Raw genomic sequence first — 21,582 nt, 5'->3', positions numbered from 1 at the left:
AACGCGCCAATTTCGGGAATTGTGAAGCACCGATTGGCTGTTTGGGAGGGGAATTGGGAACGCTGGCCATCCTGACTTTCGGCTATGGCAGCACGGTAGCATTGTGGATAGCACAATTGCTTCACAGGATCCCAGGTTCGATTCCGGCTTGGGTCACTGTCTGTGCGGAGTCTGCACATCCTCCCCGTGTGTGCGTGGGTTTCCTCCGGGTGTTCCAGTTTCCTCCCACAGTCCAAAGACATGCAGGTTAGGTGGATTGGCTATGATAAATTGCCCTTAGTGTCCAAAATTGCCCTTAGTATTGGGTGGGGCTACTGGGTTATGGGGATAGGGTGGAGATGTTGACCTTGGGTAGGATGCTCTTTCCAAGAGCCGATGCAGACTCGATAGGCCGAATGGCCTCCTTCTGCACTGTAAATTCTATGAAATCCCCACTAATAACCACGTAATTCCCACTGAATCAACAATAGCCCCCAATCAGATCAGAGGGACATGCACAAGACGAGGGCACCTATACCTTGGAGCTCAAGAAACCCCCCACAGCTCTGGCCTTCCAAACAACAAATCTCTCAGGTACTGACTCCAACAGTTTCATAGAATCATAGAATTTAGAGTGCAGAAGGAGGCCATTCGGCCCATCGAGTCTGCGCCGGCACTTGGAAAGAGCACCCTACTTAAGCCCACGCCTCCACCTTATCCCCATAACCCCACCTAACCTTTTTGGACACTAAGCGCAATTTAGCACGGCCAATCCACCTAACCCGCACACCTTTGGACTTGTGGGAGGAAACCGGAGCACCCGGAGGAAACCCCCGCAGACACGGGGAGAACGTGCCGACTCCGCACTGACAGTGACCCAAGCCGGGAATCGAACCCGGGACCCTGGCGCTGTGAAGCAACAGTGCTAACCGCTGTGGTACTGTGCTGCCTCTACTCCTGTTTCTGTGTTCAAATGTTCATCAAGCTCGTGTGCATTCCATATCGAGTTGGAGACTTTGCTATTTTACATCCTTCCTTTAAAAAATAAAAATCTATTTCACTCCGAACCTTGTCGGATTAAATTAGATTGCAAAGGTGGGGAGGGGCCGGGGAAATGGAGAATTTGAACACAAGGGTGAGAATTTTGAAATCAGGGCCTTTGTTGGAATGGACTCGGTAGAGGTCAGCGAGCATTTGGAGTTTGGGTGAACAGGATTTGGTGGGCTTGGATGCAGATAACAGAGTTTTTGATGAGTTTAAGTGTACAGATGGCGTAAATTGGATGTTGGCCAGGAGTACATTGGAATAGTGAAGACAAAAGGATTGGTCAGCAGATACTCGGAAAAGGAGGATAATAATCCTTTTGGATGCTGCCCCGGTATCCAATTGGACCGTGGTTGATATATCCCCGAGACAATGCACATTAAATCTTGCGCGTGTCAGTAGAATAAGACAGAATAATCAACCAGAGCAAAAGCAGAATGCTGCGGAACAGGAAAATAGTCATGTCACGTAAATGATCATGGGACTATTAGTTCCACACATGCTTATTCAGTAGGCGTGCCAGCAGAATTTGCTGCGGGAAGCCACAAGATCAAGTGTGCTGACAACTGTAAATAAAAACAACGAGGCTTCAGGCGTCATTAAGAAACAAACTGATAATTATATACATAAGAAATAATGGCTGAGGAACCATTTCAAAATCTTAGCTCGGGGCTGGTTTAGCTCACTGGGCTAAATAGCTGGCTTTTAAAGCAGACCAAGGCAGGCCAGCAGCACGGTTCAATTCCTGTACCAGCCTCCCCGAACAGGCGCCGGAATGTGGCGACTAGGGGCTTTTCACAGTCACTTCATTTGAAGCCTACTTGTGATAATAAGCGATTTTCATTTTTTTGTTCAAAATTATCAACAGGGTAAAAACGATTTTCTTTGAGAAGGTGACTGAACAGGTAGACGAGGGTAGAGCAGTTGATGTGGTGTATATGGATTTCAGCAAAGCGTTTGATAAGGTTCCCCACGGTAGGCTATTGCAAAAAATACGGAGGCTGGGGATTGAGGGTGATTTAGAGATGTGGATCAGAAATTGGCTAGCTGAAAGAAGACAGAGGGTGGTGGTTGATGGGAAATGTTCAGAATGGAGTACAGTCACAAGTGGAGTACCACAAGGATCTGTTCTGGGGCCGTTGCTGTTTGTCATTTTTATCAATGACCTAGAGGAAGGCGCAGAAGGGTGGGTGAGTAAATTTGCAGACGATACTAAAGTCGGTGGTGTTGTCGATAGTGTGGAAGGATGTAGCAGGTTACAGAGGGATATAGATAAGCTGCAGAGCTGGGCTGAGAGGTGGCAAATGGAGTTTAATGTAGAGAAGTGTGAGGTGATTCACTTTGGAAGGAATAACAGGAATGCGGAATATTTGGCTAATGGTAAAGTTCTTGAAAGTGTGGCTGTGCAGAGGGATCTAGGTGTCCATGTACATAGATCCCTGAAAGTTGCCACCCAGGTTGATAGGGTTGTGAAGAAGGCCTATGGAGTGTTGGCCTTTATTGGTAGAGGGATTGAGTTCCGGAGTCGGGAGGTCATGTTGCAGCTGTACAGAACTCTGGTCCGGCCGCATTTGGAGTATTGCGTACAGTTCTGGTCACCGCATTATAGGAAGGACGTGGAGGCTTTGGAGCGGGTGCAGAGGAGATTTACCAGGATGTTGCCTGGTATGGAGGGAAAATCTTATGAGGAAAGGCTGACGGACTTGAGGTTGTTTTCGTTGGAGAGAAGAAGGTTAAGAGGAGACTTAATAGAGGCATACAAAATGATCAGGGGGTTGGATAGGGTGGACAGTGAGAGCCTTCTCCCGCGGATGGATATGGCTGGCACGAGGGGACATAACTTTAAACTGAGGGGTAATAGATATAGGACAGAGGTCAGAGGTAGGTTCTTTACGCAAAGAGTAGTGAGGCCGTGGAATGCCCTACCTGCTACAGTAGTGAACTCGCCAACATTGAGGGCATTTAAAAGTTTATTGGATAAACATATGGATGATAATGGCATAGTGTAGGTTAGATGGCTTTTGTTTCGGTGCAACATCGTGGGCCGAAGGGCCTGTACTGCGCTGTATTGTTCTATGTTCTATGTTCTATGATTCAATATTCAGCACCTGGGTTGAGGGCAGGGGGGCAGCAAAGTAGGGGACACACTCAAAAAGCAGCCCATAATACATCGTCTCTAAGGTGAATCACATTTGATCTCAAGGCATGGCCTCAGGGACTAGATCAATCCTTGAGTCTTCCCTGTTACTTGATAGCATGGTTTGAGAAGTGTTTGCTTTCTTCCTGGTCAGGAAATCTCTTGCGTTTTTATAGAAATATAGAAGCAGGAGGAGGCCATTCAGCCCCTCAAGCATGTTCTGCCGTTCAGGATGACACAGTGGGTTAGCATTGCTGCCTCACAGTGCCAGAGACCTGGGTTCGATTCCAGTCTTGGGTGACTGTCTTTGTGGAGTTTGTACATTCCCCTTGTGTCTGCGTGGGTTTCCTCACCCAATTCAAAGATATGCAGGTTAGGTGGATTGGCCATGATAAATTGCCCCTTATCATAGAATCTACAGTGCAGAAGGAGGCCATTCGGCCCATCGAGACCGCACCGGCTCTTGGAAAGAGCACCCCACCCAAGGTCAACACCTCCACCCCATCCCCACAACCCAGCAACCCCACCCAACACCAACGGCAATTTTGGACACTAAGGGCAATCTATCATGGCCAATCCACCTAACCTGCACATCTTTGGACTGTGGGAGGAAACCGGAGCACCCGGAGGAAACCCACACACACACACTGGGAGGATGTGCAGACTCCGCACAGACAGTGACCCAAGCCGGAATCGAACCTGGGACCCTGGAGCTGTGAAGCAATTGTGCCATCCACAATGCTACCGTGCTGCCTTCACGTCCAAAGATGTGCGGGTTAGGTGAATTTGCCATGCTAAATTGTCCCTTAGTGTCGAAAGGTGTGCAGGTTAGGTGGATTGGCCGTGCTAAATTTTCCCTTAGTGTCGAACGATGAGCAGGTTAGGTGGATTGGCCGTGCTAAATTGCCCCTTAGTGTCCAAAGATGTGCAGGTTAGGTGGATTGGCCGTGCTAAATTGCCCCTTAGTGTCGAACGATGTGCAGGTTAGGTGGATTGGCCGTGCTAAATTGCCCCTTAGTGTCAAACGATGTGCAGGTTAGGTGGATTGGCCATGCTAAATTGTCCCTTAGTGTCCAAAGATGTGCAGGTTAGGTGGATTGGCCGTGCTAAATTGCCCCTTAGTGTCAAACGATGTGCAGGTTAGGTGGATTGGCTGTGCTAAATTGCCCCTTAGTGTGCAAAGGTAAGGTGGGATTATGGGGTAGGGTGACAGAGTGGACCAAATGGCCTCTTTCTGCACTTTATGCATTCTTTCACAATTATGATTATGGCTGATCATCCAACTCCAAATCCTGCAATCCCCCCATACCCATTGATCTCCTCCGTTGTATCTGACCGCTTCTTAAAAACATATAGATTTCAACATATTGGTTTCAACGTCTATAGAAGCAAAACGTGAAATGAAAGATTTAAAGTTAGAAAATAACAACATAATTCCGCTTGGTCCTTGACCATTGTATTTCGTAACAACCAACAGGACAAATCTGACAATGTTTATCCTTATCATAGAATGACAGACTCCCGACAGTGCAGGAGGAGGCCATTGAGTCTGAACCGGTTCTCCGAAAGAGCAGTCTGCCTCGGCCCCAATCCCCGCCCTATCCCCATAGCCCGACCTAAGGGCAATTTAGCATGGCCAATCCACCGAACCGGCACTTCTTTGGACTGTGGGAGGAAACCGGAGCACCCGGAGGAAACCCACGCAGACACAGGGAGAGCGTGCAAACTTCCAAGACAGTCACCCAAGGCCAGAATCGAACCCGGGCGCTGTGAGGCAACAATGCCAACCACTATGCCACCTTATCCAGTAAAAGGCCACAAAGGAAATTCCTGAAAGCAGCCACTGACCCCAGCACTCACAACGTTTTGAAGGCAAGGATTCCTGATTGAATCTAGGCTTTTGATTAATTATTCTGCAGATGTCTGTTCATACAGGATCCACACCAGTCAATTCAGTTGACAGATCCTCTGGGATATCCTGCTTCTGATATTGTACCTTGTTGAACATGGGCAGTGTTTAAAGGAGTGAGTTTTCAACTCTAAGGGGAATAATTCCTCTGTTGCATCTTGACTAAAATACAGTGAAGTACAACACAGTCGAGGGATAGTGAAGATGTGTTGATAGAGTCAGCCCTAAGCCCATTCGGCCTAACCCCTGTTATTCTATATTGTTACAATTTCAGATTCTATTAACCATGGTCGACCCAACTACATTGACACCTGAAGTTGACTTCATCCTTACAGAGCGGGAGTGGTTCACCGGATCGAGTTCATTCACATCGATTCCAATCAGTATCAATACCTCAGGCAGCGACAACTCCACAGATGTCAGCAACACAGAAAAATGCGAATACAATGCCAACTTCCAGTACATCATGTTTCCTGTGGTTTACAGTGTCGTGTTCGCCTTTGGCACCATATCCAATTGCTGCGTCCTCTGGTATCTCGTTAGGAAGAAGGGCGCTTTCTCTCCCTCGGATGTGTTCATGGCCAACCTGGCCATGATAGACCTCATCTTTGCCGCGCTGCTCCCGTTCAAAGTGGTCTATCATGCGTTGGGGAACGACTGGATCTTCGGGGAGCTGGCCTGTAAAATCACCGGCTCCCTCTTCTTTGCCAACATGTACGGCAGCACCTTGTTCCTCACCTGCATCTGCCTGGATCGCTACGTGGCGGTGGTCCACCCCATCAGGTCACTGCAGCTCCGCAGGCCCCGCTATAGCCTCCTCGCTTGCTGCCTCATCTGGCTGCTTCTGGCCTTCAGCCTTCTCTACTTGACCATCAAAGGACCCCTGACCAGCAAGTTCCCCAATGGCAAGACGGCCTGCCTGGAGAATTACTCCATGACTACCTGGAGTGAACACATCTCTGTGATCAGCATCGCGGCCGCCATCATCGGCTTCTTCATCCCCTTGGCGATTATCATCCTCTGTTACTCCCTCATCGTCCGCAAGCTCCTGGAACACAAAGCCGGCGCAGACACGGTCCACTCGGTCAAGAGGAAGGCCCTCCGCATGGTGCTACTGGTCCTGCTGGTTTTCATCATTTGCTTCGTCCCGTATCACCTCATCCAACTCATCCACACCCTCAGGCGGATCGACGTGCTGCCTAGCTGTCAACTCATCCAGTTCACCTACTCGGCCAGGCGCGTCACCATGGCCCTGACCAGTCTCAACAGCTGCCTGGATCCCATCATCTATTCATTCGCCAGCGGCGCCTTCAAGTGGAGAAGGTTGTGCTGCGGGGAGAAGCCCACCTTTAACGCCACCTATCGAGCAAAAGACAGACTTGAGAGAAGAACTGAACCTTCGGTAGAAGGCACCATTGGTCAGTGAGATCCCCTGTTTCCGGCCGGTGGTTTTGGCCTTGTGCAATGGGGAGAACAGTTAACACTGGGAGGGTCAGTGGTGGGGAGGAAGGGGAGGTGATGACAGGAGAGTGACAACTGGCGACGCAGCACTTCCAGTGGTGGGAGAATGTAATTACATCGGCATCACACTATGCACAGACACGGATACACTCTCATACCGCTATACCCGTCTGACACAGACATACAGAGATGCAGACACCATCTCTCTCTCTCTCACACACACACGTGCATCCATACACACATACGCAAACACACAAATGCAGTCTCTCACACATGCAGGCGCACAAACATTACCTGACACACACTAAGGCACATTGATGTAGTCACAAACACATACATAATTATGAACTTTACCCACAACACCAAGACACACGCTATTGTTAAACCATGTTACTCCACACATACACACACACAAAATGAACACACAAAATGCACACACAAAACACACCCACATAAACACATCACATAAACACATACAAAATGCACACAAAAAACGGATGCACACATAAACACAGACGCACACACACATATAAACACATACACATAAACACATGCACACACATAAACACACACACAAAACACACGTACACACAAACACGCACAAAACATATATACATAAACACATACAAACACACACACAAAATGCACACACTTAAACACACACACAAAACACATGTACACACAAACACACACAAAACACATGTACACACAAACACACACAAAACACACACATAAACGCACACATAAACGCACACACAAACACAAACACATAGAACACACACACAAAACACACATACAAAAGCAGAAAGCACTTGTACAAACACACATCAGCAAACACAAACACAACACACACACAAATGCAAACACATGCATAGAACGCACGCACACAGGGGCAGGTCCCACCAGAGTGTGATCAGAAATTAGATCCTTGGCCACCCCAGTAGCACTAGACTCGAAAGGGTTAAAAGATAAATGTTCCGAGTCAAACAACTGCTTCAGAAAAGAGGTTCCTCGTTCATTAATCATCGGACAGGACAGAGCGCTCCTGCCTAAAAGTGACAGGTAAACAAAGCTGTGACACTGCGAACATAAGTAGCGGATGCCAAAAGTAGGGTTAAGCTGCCAAAACAAATTAATCACAGAATTGTTATGCAGCAGAAGAAAACCCATTTGTCCCAGCCTGTCTGCCCAGCTCTGAATGAGTGTGAGCACATTCCACGGTTGGAGGAGAGCATTCGTCCAGCATTAGGAAGGTGCCTGTTTTAGGAAGTGTTGCAGGGCCGTGTCAATAACGACATTTTTACAGAGCGCACGTTCACCTTGGTCGTCTGCAGTAGGATTCCGCAACCAGGTTTGGAGCTCTTCCTCAATCTGATTGACTCAAAGAGATGGGGGCAGGAGGATTCCGATGGTTCCTAATTGGGTGACGTTCAGGGAATGGAATTGGATCTCAAACTTAAGCAATGGGAAAAGTTTTACACAGAGGACAGCCGACAACTTGCTGAGCAAGGACATTGTAGTGGGTGCTTAGAACCCAACAGCAGCTACTAACCAAAGGACAATGGTGGGATATGATTCCCAATTATACTTTGTAAATGGCTGTTTAAATACTTTAATGTATTCATTCTTGTTTCAACTGAATAAAGTCGGAATTATTACAAACATTTGGTCAGCGTTAAATAAATGCACAGGGAGTATGTGTAGGGCAGCACGGTAGCACAGTGGTTAGCACAGTTGCCTCACAGCTCCAGGGTCCCAGGTTCGATTCCCAGCTTGGGTCACTGACTGTGCGGAGTCTGCACGTTCTCCCGTGTCTGTGCGTGGGTTTCCTCCGGGTGCTCCGGCTTCCTCCCGCAGCCCAAGGATGTGCAGGTTAGATGGATTAGCCATGATAAATTGCCCTTGGCATTCAAAAAGGTTGGGTGGGGTTACTGGGTTACGGGGATGGGGTGGAGATGTGGGCTTGGGTAGGGTGCTCTTTCCAAGGGCCGGCGCAGACTCGATGGGCCGAATGGCCTCCTTCTGCACTGTAAATTCTATGATTCTATGAGTCAAAGTGGTCTACAGTGTCCAGGTAAGATGGTGAGTGGTAAGTGGGCAACACGGTAGCACAGTGGTTAGCACTGTGGCTTCACAGCGCCAGCGTCCCAGGTTCGATTCCCGGCTTGGGTCACTGTCTGTGCGGAGTCTGCACGTTCTCCCCCGTGTCTGCATGGGTTTTCTGCGGGTGCTCTGGTTTCCTCCTACAAGTCCCAAAAGACTTGCTATTAAGTAATTTGGACATTCTGAAATCTCCCTCTGTGTACCCGAACAGGCGCCGGAATGTGGCGACGAGGTGATTTTCACAGTAACTTCATTGCAGTGTTAATGTCAGCCTACTTGTGACAATAAAGATAGTGGAGTGTTGGGAGAATATTTGTTTGTGGCGAGTGTGTGTGTGTCTGCGTGTGTGTGGGTGCGTGTCTGTGTGTGCAGAATGTGTGTCTGCGGAGTGTGACTGTGTGTGTATGTAGTGTGCGTGTGTAGAGTGTGACTGTGTGTGTGTCGAGTGTGACTGTGTATGTGTGTCGAGTGTGACTGTGTGTGTGTGTAGTGTGTGCAGGAACCCATGCCCACTCACATTCATAACTCACTTGAAGAATATGTGCAGTCGGATGGACAGACACACATTCCCGGACCCACCTCACATGTGGACACGTCAGACAGGCGCACTCACACACTCATATACCTGAACTGACCTGACCCATTTGTCTCTCTGCACACAGAGGCACGCATGCACACAAATGCACACCCATGATAAGTGCAGATGTGTGCAATGCAAATACCTGCACACACACAGATACATAAAGATATATAAAAATAAGGCAAAACATGCACATTAAAACACACACAAACTCTCTCTCATTCGCAATCTGTCTCATAAAATATCTCTTTTCCTCATACAAGCAGGCATTTTTTTCTCTCAGATGCACATTTCAACACATGCACAACTCGCGCACACACAAACACATGCACAACTCGCGCACACACAAACACATGCACAACTCGCGCACACACAAACACATGCACAACTCGCGCGCACACACAAACACATGCACAGCTCGCGCACACACAAACACATGCACAACTCGCGCACACACAAACACATGCACAACTCGCGCACACACAAACACATGCACAACTCGCGCACACACAAACACATGCACAGCTCACGCACACACAAACACATGCACAACTCGCGCACACACAAACACATGCATACAACAATGCAGGTTCACATACAGACATTCAACTTCAGACTCATAATGGACATGTGCAAAGCGCACAATTATATAACACAGAAATACACTGATACATGTTTGCGCTCACTAGACACAGGCCTATAGAATTATAGAATCCCGACAGACAGAAGTAGGCCATTCAGCCCATCGAGTCTGCACCGACCCTCTGAAAGAGCACTCTACCGAGGCCCACTGCCTCGCAACCCCGTAGCCCCACCGAACAGGCACACCTTTGGCTGAAAAGGGGCAGTTTAGCACGGCCAATCCACCCATCCTGTACATCTTTGGACACTGAGGTGCAATTTTAGCGTGGCCAAGCCACCTAACCGGCACATCGTTGGACTGTGGGAGGGAACCGGAGCACCCGGAGGAAACCCACGCAGACACGGGGAGACCGTGCAGACTCCACACCGTCACGCAAGGCTGAAATCGGACCCAGATCCCCGGTGCTGTGGGGCAGCAGTGCTAACCTCTGTGCCAGCACGCCATCACATACGTATATAGATTGTGGGTGAATCCTGAGGTGCCCAGCTAAACTTTGTAGGCATTTCGTGAAACTTACAGGGTTCAGGTGAATCAATTGGCTCATACAAATCAAGTTTTTACAGCGTGGAAAGAGGCTCTTTGGCCCATCAAGTCCATGCTGGCCATCACGCGCCTATCATGTGGGAGCTGGTTTGCTTCTTGTGAGCTTTAGGTGAAGCTTGTGTGTGTTTTTCGGTGAAACCTGGATTGAGCTGGATGTTGTGGGGATCAGGCGAGTATTGTGGGATGCAGGGTGAGCAAGGTATGGTTCCACCGAATGCTATAGGGTTCATTGGACGGACCGTACCACCAAGGAGCCCCAGTCAAACCGAAGCACAGGGAAAAACAGTCATACCTAGCCCAAAGGAAGATGTTGCGGTTCTTGGGGTCAATCGTCTCAGTCCGGGGCATTGCTGTCGGACAACCTCAGGGCAGCACGGTAGCATTGTGGATAGCACAATTGCTTCACAGCTCCAGGGTCCCAGGTTCGATTCCGGCTTGGGTCACTGTCTGTGCGGAGTCTGCACATCCCCCCCGTGTGTGCGTGGGTTTCCTCCGGGTGCTCCGGTTTCCTCCCACAGTCCAAAGATGTGCAGGTTAGGGTGGATTGGCCGTGCTAAATTGCCCTTCGTGTCCAAAATTGCCCTTAGAGTTGGGTGGGGTTACTGGGTTATGCGGATAGGGTGGAGATGTTGACCTTGGGTAGGGGGCTCTTTCCAAGAGCCGGTGCAGACTCGATGGGCTGAATGGCCACCCTCTGCACTGTAAATTCTATGATAATCTAATTTCCAGGGCCCAATCTCCAGTTGTTTCATCATTGACCATCCCTGCATCAAAAGACTTGAAGTGGGGGTGCTCGCTGATGTGTGCACAATGTCCAGTGCCAATCGTGACTTCTCGGACACTGAAACAGTGCTTTGCAGCAAGACCCGGTTAACATTCAGGCTTGAGGTGATAAATGGCAAGCACCAGGCCTGCCAGACAAATGCAGGCCAATGACCGTCTGCAACGAGAGAGAGTCTAAGCATCTCCCCACGGTGACGGGGAGTTGGTGGCGCAGTGGCATTCCGACTGGACCAGTAATCCAGAGATCCAATGCTTGAGAGGACCCTGGGGTTCAAATCCCACCATGGCAGATGGTGAAATTCCAATTCACTAAAAATCTGGAATTTAAAATCTTGAATGATGACCATTGCCGATTGACCTTGAGAGAAAGAAATCTGCCGTCCGGACCCGGTCTGGCCTACATGTGACTCCAGACCCACAGCAATGGGGTGGATTCTTTATTGCCCTCCACTGAAATGACCCTGAAATGACCCAGAAAGCCACTCAGGTTCAAGGGTCATTCGGAATGGGCAATAGATGTTGGGCCAGCCCACATCCCAACACAAATAAAAACAAATTTGCAGTGGCACGACTGTCATTGACTCCCCCACTATCAACACCCTGGCAATTGCCATTGGCCACACACTGAACTGGACTAGCCACATAAATACTGTGGCTACAAGAGCAGGTCAGAAGCTAGGAATCCTGCAGTGAGTAACCCACCTCCTGACTTAAAGGCCATCTATAAGTCAGAAGTCAGGAATGTACTGGAGTACTCTCTATTTACCTGGACGAGTGCAACTCCAACATCACTCGAGTTCAACAGCATCCAGGACAAAGCTGTCCACTCGATTGGCACCCTGTTCGCCACCTGGATCATTCACTTCCTCCACCCCCGACGCACAGTGGCAGCCGTGTGTACCATCTACAAGATGCACTGCAGCGACTCACCAAGGCTCCTTCATCAGCGCCTGCCAAACCCACCACCTCTAGCCCCCAGGAGGACAAGGGCAGCAGATACCTGGGAACCCCACCACCTGGAGGTTCCCCTCCGAGTCGCTCACCATCCTGACTTGGAAATATGTCGTCGTTCCTTCGCTGTCGCTGGGTCACAATCCTGGAACTCCCTCCCTAATAGCTCTATGGGTGCCAGAGGGGTCACCACCACATGGACATCAGCGGCTCCAAAAGGCAGTTCAGTACCGCCTTCTCCAGGGCAATTAGGAATGGGTAACAAAATGCTGACCCTGCCAGAAATGCCTACGGCCCCTGAAGAATATGAGATAAACAGTTAGCTCCGAATCAGAGGCAGAGAGCTCCCAGAAAACCCCGGGGAGCTCCGAAATCTACCCAGAGAAATCCCCTACCCAGAATACATTCTGTGTCCTTGTCACCCTGATTGATTCCTCCAAGTGAGACCATAAGAACTAGGAGCAGGAGTAGGCCATCTGGCCACTCGAGCCTGCTCCGTCATTCAATAAGATCATGGCCCATCCAGCAGTCCACATTCCTGCCTTTTCCCCGTAACCCTTGCTTCCCTTCCTGATCAAGAATATACCTGTCTCAGCCTTAAATAGACACAAGGACCCTGTCCCCACAGCTCTTTGGCAAGGAGTTTCAAAGACTTACGACCCTCTGAGAAAAGAAATTCCTGCTCATCTCAGTTTGTAATTGGTACATTTTCATTCTGAGACTCTGCCGTCTGGTCCTCGACGCTCCCATGGTGGAAAACATCCTCTCAGCATTTCCCCTGTCCAGCCCCTTAACAATCCAATATGTTTCAATGTGATCATCTCTCATTATTCTAAATTCCAATGAGTAGAATCCAAACCTGTTTAATCTTTGCTCATAAGGCAATCCCTCCAGACCGGGACCATCCCACCAAACCTTCTCCAAACCGCCTCCAATGAAAATTGGGCGCGATTCTCCGACCGCCCGCCGGGTCGGAGAATCCCCGGGGGACGGCGCGGATCCCGCCCTGCCGCTCTGACGCCGCCGGGCGTATTCTCCGGCGCCGGTTTTTTGGGGGGGCGGGGATCACGCCAAGCCGGTCGGGGGACGTTGGCAGCGCCCCACCCCCCGGGCAATTCTCCAGGCCCAGATGGGCCGAGCAGCCGTCGGTTTGTGGCCAGTCCCGCCAGCGTGGATTGGACATGGTCCCACACGGTCCCATACGTGGGGGCACTCCTTCCTCCCGCGCTGGCCGCTGTAGGGCTCCGCCACGGCCGGCCCGGAGAGGACACCCCTCTGCACATGCGCCAGGCTACGCCAGCTGGTCTGCGCATGCGCTAACTCACGCATTCCCTTCGGGGCCGGCTTAGCCCCCGAAAGTGCGGAGAATTCCGCAACTTCCGGTTGGCCCAACACCAGAGTGGTTCGCTCCGTCCTTGGCGTCGGGCCAATTCGCTGATTGTGGTGAATCCTGCCCATTATCTTTCCTTAAATAAGGGGAGCAAAACTGCTCTCAGTGCTCCAGGTGAGGACTCACCAGTACCTTGCACAATTGCAGCAAGACTTTCCGACTCTTATACTCCAACCTCCTCGAATTAGTGCCAAAATTCCATTCGCGTTCCTGTTCACCAAGCAGGGGTATTGATTCATCAGCTCCGGGAGGATAGTAGGTAGCAATCAGCAGGGACTTTCCTTGTCCATGTTTGACGTGAAACCTCGTGCGGTGCAGAGTTGATGAAGAGGAATCCCAGTGCGACTTTCTCTCGACTGTACACCACCGTGCCGCCCACTCACTAGTCTATCCTGCCGGTGAGCTAGGACATACCCAGAGATGATGATGGCGGTGTCTGGCACATTGTCCGCAAGGTACGATCCCATGAGTACGCCGACATCAGGTCGTCGCCTGATAATCTGTGGGACAGCTCCACTAATTTTGGCGCAAGGCCCCGAATGTTCTCAAGGAAGGCTTTGCAGAGTTGATAGGGCGGGATTTGCCGTTGTCGTTTCCAATTCCCAGGATTGGAACAGGCGTCCCATGCAGTTCCGTCACTTTTCCGTAACTGTTTTGATACAACGGAGTCATTTCAGGCAGCATGAGTCAGCCACCCTGGTGTGGGCCTGGAACCAGTCACATTGTGGCAGTCACCACTGTTTGTATAATACGTATATGAGAGGTAATACGGTAAGGCTCCTGTACTACAGGTACAGGGGTAGATCCCTGCCTGCTGGCTCCGCCCAGTAGGCGGAGTATAAATGTGTGTGCTCCCCGAGCTGCAGCCATTTCAGCAGCAGCTGCAGGAGGCAACACAGCTCTGCTGAATAAAGCCTCGATTGCTCTCTACTCTCGTCGTGTCGTAATTGATAGTGCATCAATTTATTAAACAGAGATTTTACAGCGATGGACCTACGCATCAAGCCGGATCATCTGCAGCTGCACCCTTGAGCAGACAACGCCACGTCGGCCTTCGACCACTGGCGAGCTTGCTTTGAAGCCTACATCGGATCAGCGACAGGACAACCCTCAGAGGCACAGAAACTCCAGATCCTGTACAGACGGTTGAGCTCCGATATTTTTCCCCTTATCCGGGATGCGCCCAACTACACTGAGGCCATGGCGCTTCTGAAAGAGAACTACACCCGGCCGATCAACAAACTCTACGCCAGGCACCTCCTGTCCACATGGCAACAGCTCCCCGGTGAGTCATTGGACGATTTCTGGCGTGTCCTGCACGCCCTGGCGAGGAACTGCGATTGCCGTTGAACATACTGAACTCCTAATCAGGGACGCTTTCGTTACGGGCATAGGGTCGGCGTACATCCGCCAGCGCCTCTTAGAAGGGGGTACGCTCGATCTCGAAGCGACCAAGGAACTCGCGAGCTCACTAACGGTCGCCTCCCGTAATGTACAAGCGTACGCCCCCGACCGCACGGCGCCCCGCTCATGGACATCGTGGGCCCCACCAGCGACCGCCCCCAACCCACCCCAAGCTTGCGCCGCGCGGCAGCCAGCAAACACCGGGGAGCCCAAGTGCTATTTCTGTGGGCAGACAAAGCCCCCCCGGCAGCGCTGCCCGGCGCGGAGCGCAATCTGCAAGACCTGCGGGAAGAAGGGGCATTTCGCTGCTGTGTGCCAGGCCCGGTCGATCGGCGATGTATCCAGTCCCATTGTTCCTGCACCCCCCACGTGCAACCCGTGGGCGCTGCCATCTTCCTCAAAGCAGAACACGTGCAGCCCGTGGGCGCCGCCATCTTCCCCCCATCAGACCTCGTGCGGCCCGTGGGCACTGCCATCTTTAAAGCCGCCCGCCACATGCGCCCCGTGGGTGCCGCCATCTTCGCCGCCATTTTGGACGGCGCCTCAGGACCCCTGCTAATCGGGCACCTCATCTGGCCGCTCATCGCCCGCACCCGCCGCCGACCAGCCTGGGGCCCACCAACAACAGCCGCAGCTCGCCTCCATCACGCTCGACCAGTCCCGGCCACACAACCTCGCAACTGCGACAACGACGGTGAAAGTCGATGGCCACAAGACATCTTGCCTTCTCAACTCCAGGAGCACGGAGAGCTTCATCCACCCCGCTACGGTAAGGCGCTGCTCCCTCGCGGTACACCCTGTTACCCAAAGAATCTCCCTGGCCTCCGGATCCCACTCTGTGGAGATCCGGGGGCACTACATCGCCACCCTCACCGTCCAGGGCGCAGAGTTCAGCAACTTCCGGCTCTACGTCCTCTCCAACCTCTGCGCTGCCTTGCTACTTGGCCTGGACTTCCAGTGCAACCTCCAAAGTCTAACCCTAAAATTCGGCAGTCCCCTACCACCCCTCATCGTATGCGGCCTCACGACCCTTAAGGTGGACCCACCCTCCCTGTTTGCAAACCTCACCCCGGATTGCAAGCCCGTCGCCACCAGGAGCAGATGGTACAGCGCCCAGGACAGGACCTTCATCAGGTCGGAGGTCCAGTGGCTACTGCAGGAAGGCATCATCGAGGCCAGCAACAGCCCCTGGAGGGCCCAAGTGGTACTTGTAAAGACGGGGGAGAAACACAGGATGGTCATTGACTACAGTCAGACCATCAATCGGTACACACAGCTCAACGCGTACCCCCTCCCACGCACATCTGATATGGTCAATCAGATTGCACAGTACCGGGCCTTCTCTACAGTGGACCTGAAATCTGCCTACCTCCAGCTCCCCATCCGAAAGGCGGGCCACCCATACACTGTGTCCGAAGCAGACGGCCGCCTTTACCACTTCCTTAGGGTTCCCTTCGGCGTCACTAACGGGGTCTTTGTCTTCCAATGGGAGATGGACCGAATGGTTGACCAGTACGGACTGCGGGCCACCTTCCCGTACCTAGATAACATCACCATCTGCGGCCACGACCAGCAGGACCACGACGCTAACCTTTCCAAATTTCTCCACACCGCCAAACTCCTGAACCTCACGTACAATAAGGAGAAGTGCGTGTTCAGCACGAACCGCTTAGCCATCCTTGGCTATGTGGTTCAGAACGGAGTTCTAGGGCCCGACCCTGATCGCCTGCGCCCCCTCAATGAACTCCCCCTCCCCCACTGCCCCAAGGCCCTCAAACGATGCCTGGGGTTTTTCTCCTATTACGCCCAGTGGGTCCCTAACTATGCGGACAAGGCCCGCCCACTCATTCAGTCCACAGCTTTGCCCCCGACGGCTGAGGCCCACCAGGCCTTCAACCGCATGAAGGCCGACATCGCCAAGGCCACGATGCACGCGGTCGACGAGACCCTCCCCTTTCAAGTTGAGAGCGATGCATCAGACGTCGCTCTGGCCGCCACCCTCAACCAGGCAGGCAGACCCGGGGCATTCTTTTCCCGCACCCTCCATGCCTCCGAAATTCGGCACTCCTCTGTCGAAAAGGAGGCCCAAGCCATCATGGAAGCTGTGCGGCATTGGAGGCATTACCTGGCCAGCAGGAGATTCACTCTCCTCACTGACCAACAGTCGGTTGCCTTCATGTTTAACAACACACAGCGGGGCAAGATCAAAAATGATAAAATCTTGAGGTGGAGGAGCGAGCTCTCCACCTACAATTACGAGATTTTGCATCGCCCCGGTAAGCTCAACGAGCCTCCCGATGCCCTATCCCGAGGTACTTGTGCCAGCGCACAAGTGGACCGTGTCCGGGCCCTACACGATGGTCTCTGTCACCCAGGGGTCACCCGGTTCTTTCACTTCATAAAGGCCCGCAACCTGCCCTACTCCATTGTGGAAGTCAGGACGGTCACCAAAGACTGCCAGGTCTGCGCGGAGTGCAAACCGCACTTCTACCGGCCAGACCGAGCGGACCTCGTGAACGCCTCCCGTCTCTTTGAACGCCTCATCATGGATTTCAAAGGGCCCCTCCCCTCCTCCGACCGAAACACGTATTTCCTGAACGTGGTCGATGAATACTCCAGATTCCCCTTCGCCATCCCATGCCCCGATATGACGTCTGCCACAGTCATCAAAGCCCTCAATAGCATCTTCACCCTGTTCGGTTTCCCCGCCTACATCCACAGCGACCGGGGATCCTCCTTTATGAGCGATGAGCTGCGTCAGTTCCTGCTCAGCAAGGGCATTGCCTCGAGCAGGATGACCAGCTACAACCCCTGGGGAAACGGGCAGGTGGAGAGGGAGAACGGGATGGTCTGGAAAGCCGTCCTGCTGGCCCTACGGTCTAAAAATCTCCCGGTCCTCCCCGATGCCCTCCACTCCATCCGATCGATACTTTGCACTGCGACTAATGAACCCCCCCCCCCCCCCAAGAACGTCTCCTTGCCTGCCCCAGGAAGTCCACCTCCGGGGTTTCGCTCCCAACGTGGCTGGCAGCCCCAGGACCCGTCCTCCTCCGCAAGCACGTGTGGCTCCTCAAGGTTGACCCATTGGTCGAAAGGGTGCAGCTACTCCATGCGAACCTGCAGTACGCCTACGTGACGTACCCCGACGGCCGCCAAGACACAGTCTCCCTCAGGGACCTGGCACCAGCTGGTCCGCCCCCCCCCCTTCCAATTGCCCCGGCGTCACCCACCCTCCCCCCAGCGCACCTCACCACAGCCACCGCTCCAGGACGATCCGTCCTCCCATTGGTTCCACCCGGGGATGAGGATGAGGACTACACGCTCGCGGAGTCACAGGCGACCAAGCCGGCGCCTGCATCACCACCGGGACTGCGGCGCTCACCGCACCCGACTGGCTGAACTTGCGAACTTTCACCAAACTGTACACTTTAAAAATGCTCACCTACCATGTAAATAGTTTTTAAAAATGCTCACATACCATGTAAATAGTTTTCCACCATCCCCGCTGGACTTTATTTTAACAGGGGGTGAATGTGGCAGTCACCGCTGTTTGTATAATATGTATATGCGAGGTAATACGGTAAGGCTCCTGTACTACAGGTACGGGGGGGGTAGATCCCTGCCTGCTGGCTCCGCCCAGTAGGCGGAGTATAAATGTGTGTGCTCACCGAGCTGCAGCCATTTCAGCAGCAGCTGCAGGAGGCAACACATCTCTGCTGAAAAAGCCTCGATTACTCTCTACTCTCGTCTCGTCGTAATTGATAGTGCATCGCACATGTAGACCCGGTCCTGATTTCCATCTTTATTAATGAACCAGGTAGGTTTTTACAATGATCGACAGTGGTCGCTATCGCTGAAACTAGCTTTTAAATTCCAGATTTATTGTGGGATTAGAAGAGATTTGAATTTGAGGCCTAGAGCCTGACTCTCTGGATTAGTAGTCTGGCGACATTACCACTAGGCAGCCATCTCCTCTGGCCAGGAGAATTTTGGGTCTATCTAGGTGTTGTCTGAGTCTGTCTAAGGTTTCTTTGGGTCTCTCTGAGAGTTCTCTCCCTCTCTCTCTGTAGGATCGGTAACCCCAAACCACAATGGTGACTACATCCGAAAAGTATTGCATTAGCTGCAAAGCAGGCCCTGAGTTCTGAACGGACCCAAGGAACGCAAATTCCTCTGTTTATTACTGCCCATGAGCTTCAGGCAGTTCTTCGATAAACATTCTGTTGAGCAAACGCCAGTTGTTCTGATGAAGGGAGCAGTTATTCTGAACGGTGTCGCTGGGCAGTCAGCAGGGGGCGTTGTTTGACAAGCCTCAGGCCAGGGGCCTTGAGCTGACAGGGATTTTGATGGATTGTTTAAGGCCGTGGTTTGGTAGTTTGACGATTCAGCACCACAAACCTCATCAATAAGAATTTCAAAGGCTGGATTCGGGTGTTTCACCAGAGTTGAAAAATGTGACAAACCCAAATCCTGAGATGGGGATGTGAGATAAACAGCATTGCCTCTGATGTACGAAAACCTCACCCTGCCTGACGTGGGACCAGGAAGAGGCCTTTCCGCCCCTCCGTCCTGTCAGGGAGGGAGAGGAGGAGGCCATTCAGCCCCCTCGGGCCTGGGACACAGCAGTGGGCCATGAAGACAATCGAGCCAGTTATGCAAGAACAGCATGAGGCAATTGTGCCCCTTGGCCTATTACACAGGAACAGGAGGAGGCCATTACGACAATCCAGCTTGTTACACAAGAACAGGAAGTTGACATTCGTCCAATCGAGCCTTTTACGTAGGAAGCGATTTAATCCGATCAGTCCCATAAGCCTGATGCAACATTCAATTCGATCATGGCTTATCTGTAGCTCAGCTCCATTCTCCAGCCTCTGCTCCAGATCCCCTGAGAACATCTCCCGACAAATGATTATCAATCTCGGATTTGACACCAATTGAACACCCAGCATGCACAGAGCTGTTAAGCAACCTGTGGCCCACATGCGGCTCACCTGGGATCTCAGTGTGGCACAGGAGACATTTGTTCATCGTCGCCCGCGCGCGGGGTCGCAACATTCCGCTGATTTCTCCACATGACGATTTGCTTCTAATAATAATAATCTTTATTATTGTCACAAGTAGGCTTACATTAACACTGCAATGAAGTTACTGTGAAAATCCCCTGGCCGGCACATTCCGGCAGCTGTTCGAGTACACTGAGGGAGAATTCAGATGGCCAATTCACCTCACAGCATGTCTTTCGAGATTCGTGGGAGGAGACCGGAGCACCCGGTGGAAACCCACGCAGACACAGGGAGAACGTGCAGACTCCGCACAGACAGTGGAGGATGTGGACAGACTGGGGGAATGTGGGCCTGGTATCCAGGGAACACCACAGTGCCTGGGGTTGGGGGACTGGTATCTAGGGAAAACCACAGTGCCTGGGTTGTGGGACTGGTATCCTGGGAGAATCACAGTGCCTGGGGGATGTGAGCCTGGTATCCAGAGAAAATCACAGTGCCTGGAGGATAAGGGCCTGGTATCCAGAGAAAATCACAGTGCCTGGGGGATGTGGGCCTAGTATCCAGAGAAAATCACAGTGCCTGGGGGATGTGGGCCTGGTATCCAGGAAAAATCACAGTGCCTGGGGGATGTGGGTCTGGTATCCAGGGAAAATCACAGTGCCTGGGGGATGTGGGCCTAGTATCCAGGGAAAATCACAGTGCCTGGGGGATGTGGGTCTGGTATCCAGGGAAAATCACAGTGCCTGGAGGATAAGGGCCTGGTATCCTGGGAGAATCACAGTGCCTGGGGAATGTGGGCCTGGTATCCAGGGAAAATCACAGTGCCTAGGGGATGTGGGCCTGGTATCCAGGGAAAATCACAGTGCCTGGGGGATGTGGGCCTAGTATCCAGGGAAAATCACAGTGCCTGGGGGATGTGGGCCTAGTATCCAGGGAAAATCACAGTGCCTAGGGGATGTGGGCCTGGTATCCAGGGAAAATCACAGTGCCTGGGGGATGTGGGCCTAGTATCCAGGGAAAATCACAGTGCCTGGGGGATGTGGGTCTGGTATCCACGGAAAATCGCTGTGCCTGGGGGATGTGGGGCTGGTATAAGAACATAAAACATACAGTGCAGAAGGAGGCCATTCAGCCCATCGAGTCTGCACCAACCCAGCTAAGCCCTCACTTCCACCCTATCCCCGTTACCCAATAACACCTCCGAACCTTTTTAGACACTAAGGGCAATTTAGCATGGCCAATCCACCTAACCTGCACATCTTTGGACTGTGGGAGGAAACCGGAGCACCCGGAGGAGGAGATGCAGACTCCGCACAGACAGTGACCCAGCAGTGAATCGAACCTGGGACCCTGGCGCTGTGAAGCAACAGTGCTATCCACTTGTGCTACCGTGCTACCTGGGGGATGTGGGCCTGGTGTCAAGGGAAAATCACAGTGCCTGGGGGATGTGGGCCTGGTGTCAAGGGAAAATCACAGTGCCTCAGGGTGTGGGCCTAGTGTCCAGAGAAAATCACAGTGCCTGGGGGATGTGGGCCTGGTGTCAAGGGAAAATCACAGTGCCTGGGGGATGTGGGCCTGGTATCCAGGGTAAATCACAGTGCCTGGGGCGTATGGGGCCTGGTATCCAGGAAAAATCACTGTGCTTGGGT

General features: G+C 52.0%; 1 protein-coding gene across 6 annotated transcripts in view; it reads left to right on the top strand.

Annotated features, from left to right (window-relative positions):
• LOC140404768 (lysophosphatidic acid receptor 6-like) overlaps positions 1-21,582 on the top strand; it is a 154,481-nt gene that overhangs the window by 123,347 nt on the left and 9,552 nt on the right. For 5 of the 6 annotated variants that reach the window (XR_011938571.1, XR_011938570.1, XR_011938568.1 and 2 more), the window contains exon 2: positions 5,344-7,881. Coding sequence is in view for 1 of the 6 variants with exons in the window: in XM_072493487.1 (XP_072349588.1) it covers positions 5,356-6,495 (1,140 nt within the window). In the remaining 5 variants the exon portion in view is untranslated. Of the gene's footprint in view, positions 1-5,343; positions 8,193-21,582 lie in introns of those variants that run through there. The other variant, XM_072493487.1, reaches the window with a different exon arrangement.

Source organism: Scyliorhinus torazame, chromosome 31, assembly GCF_047496885.1.
Source record: "Scyliorhinus torazame isolate Kashiwa2021f chromosome 31, sScyTor2.1, whole genome shotgun sequence".
Classification (NCBI taxonomy): domain Eukaryota; kingdom Metazoa; phylum Chordata; class Chondrichthyes; order Carcharhiniformes; family Scyliorhinidae; genus Scyliorhinus; species Scyliorhinus torazame.
The sequence above is the reverse complement of the archived record's forward strand: the minus strand, read 5'-3'. Positions and strand labels throughout refer to the sequence as shown.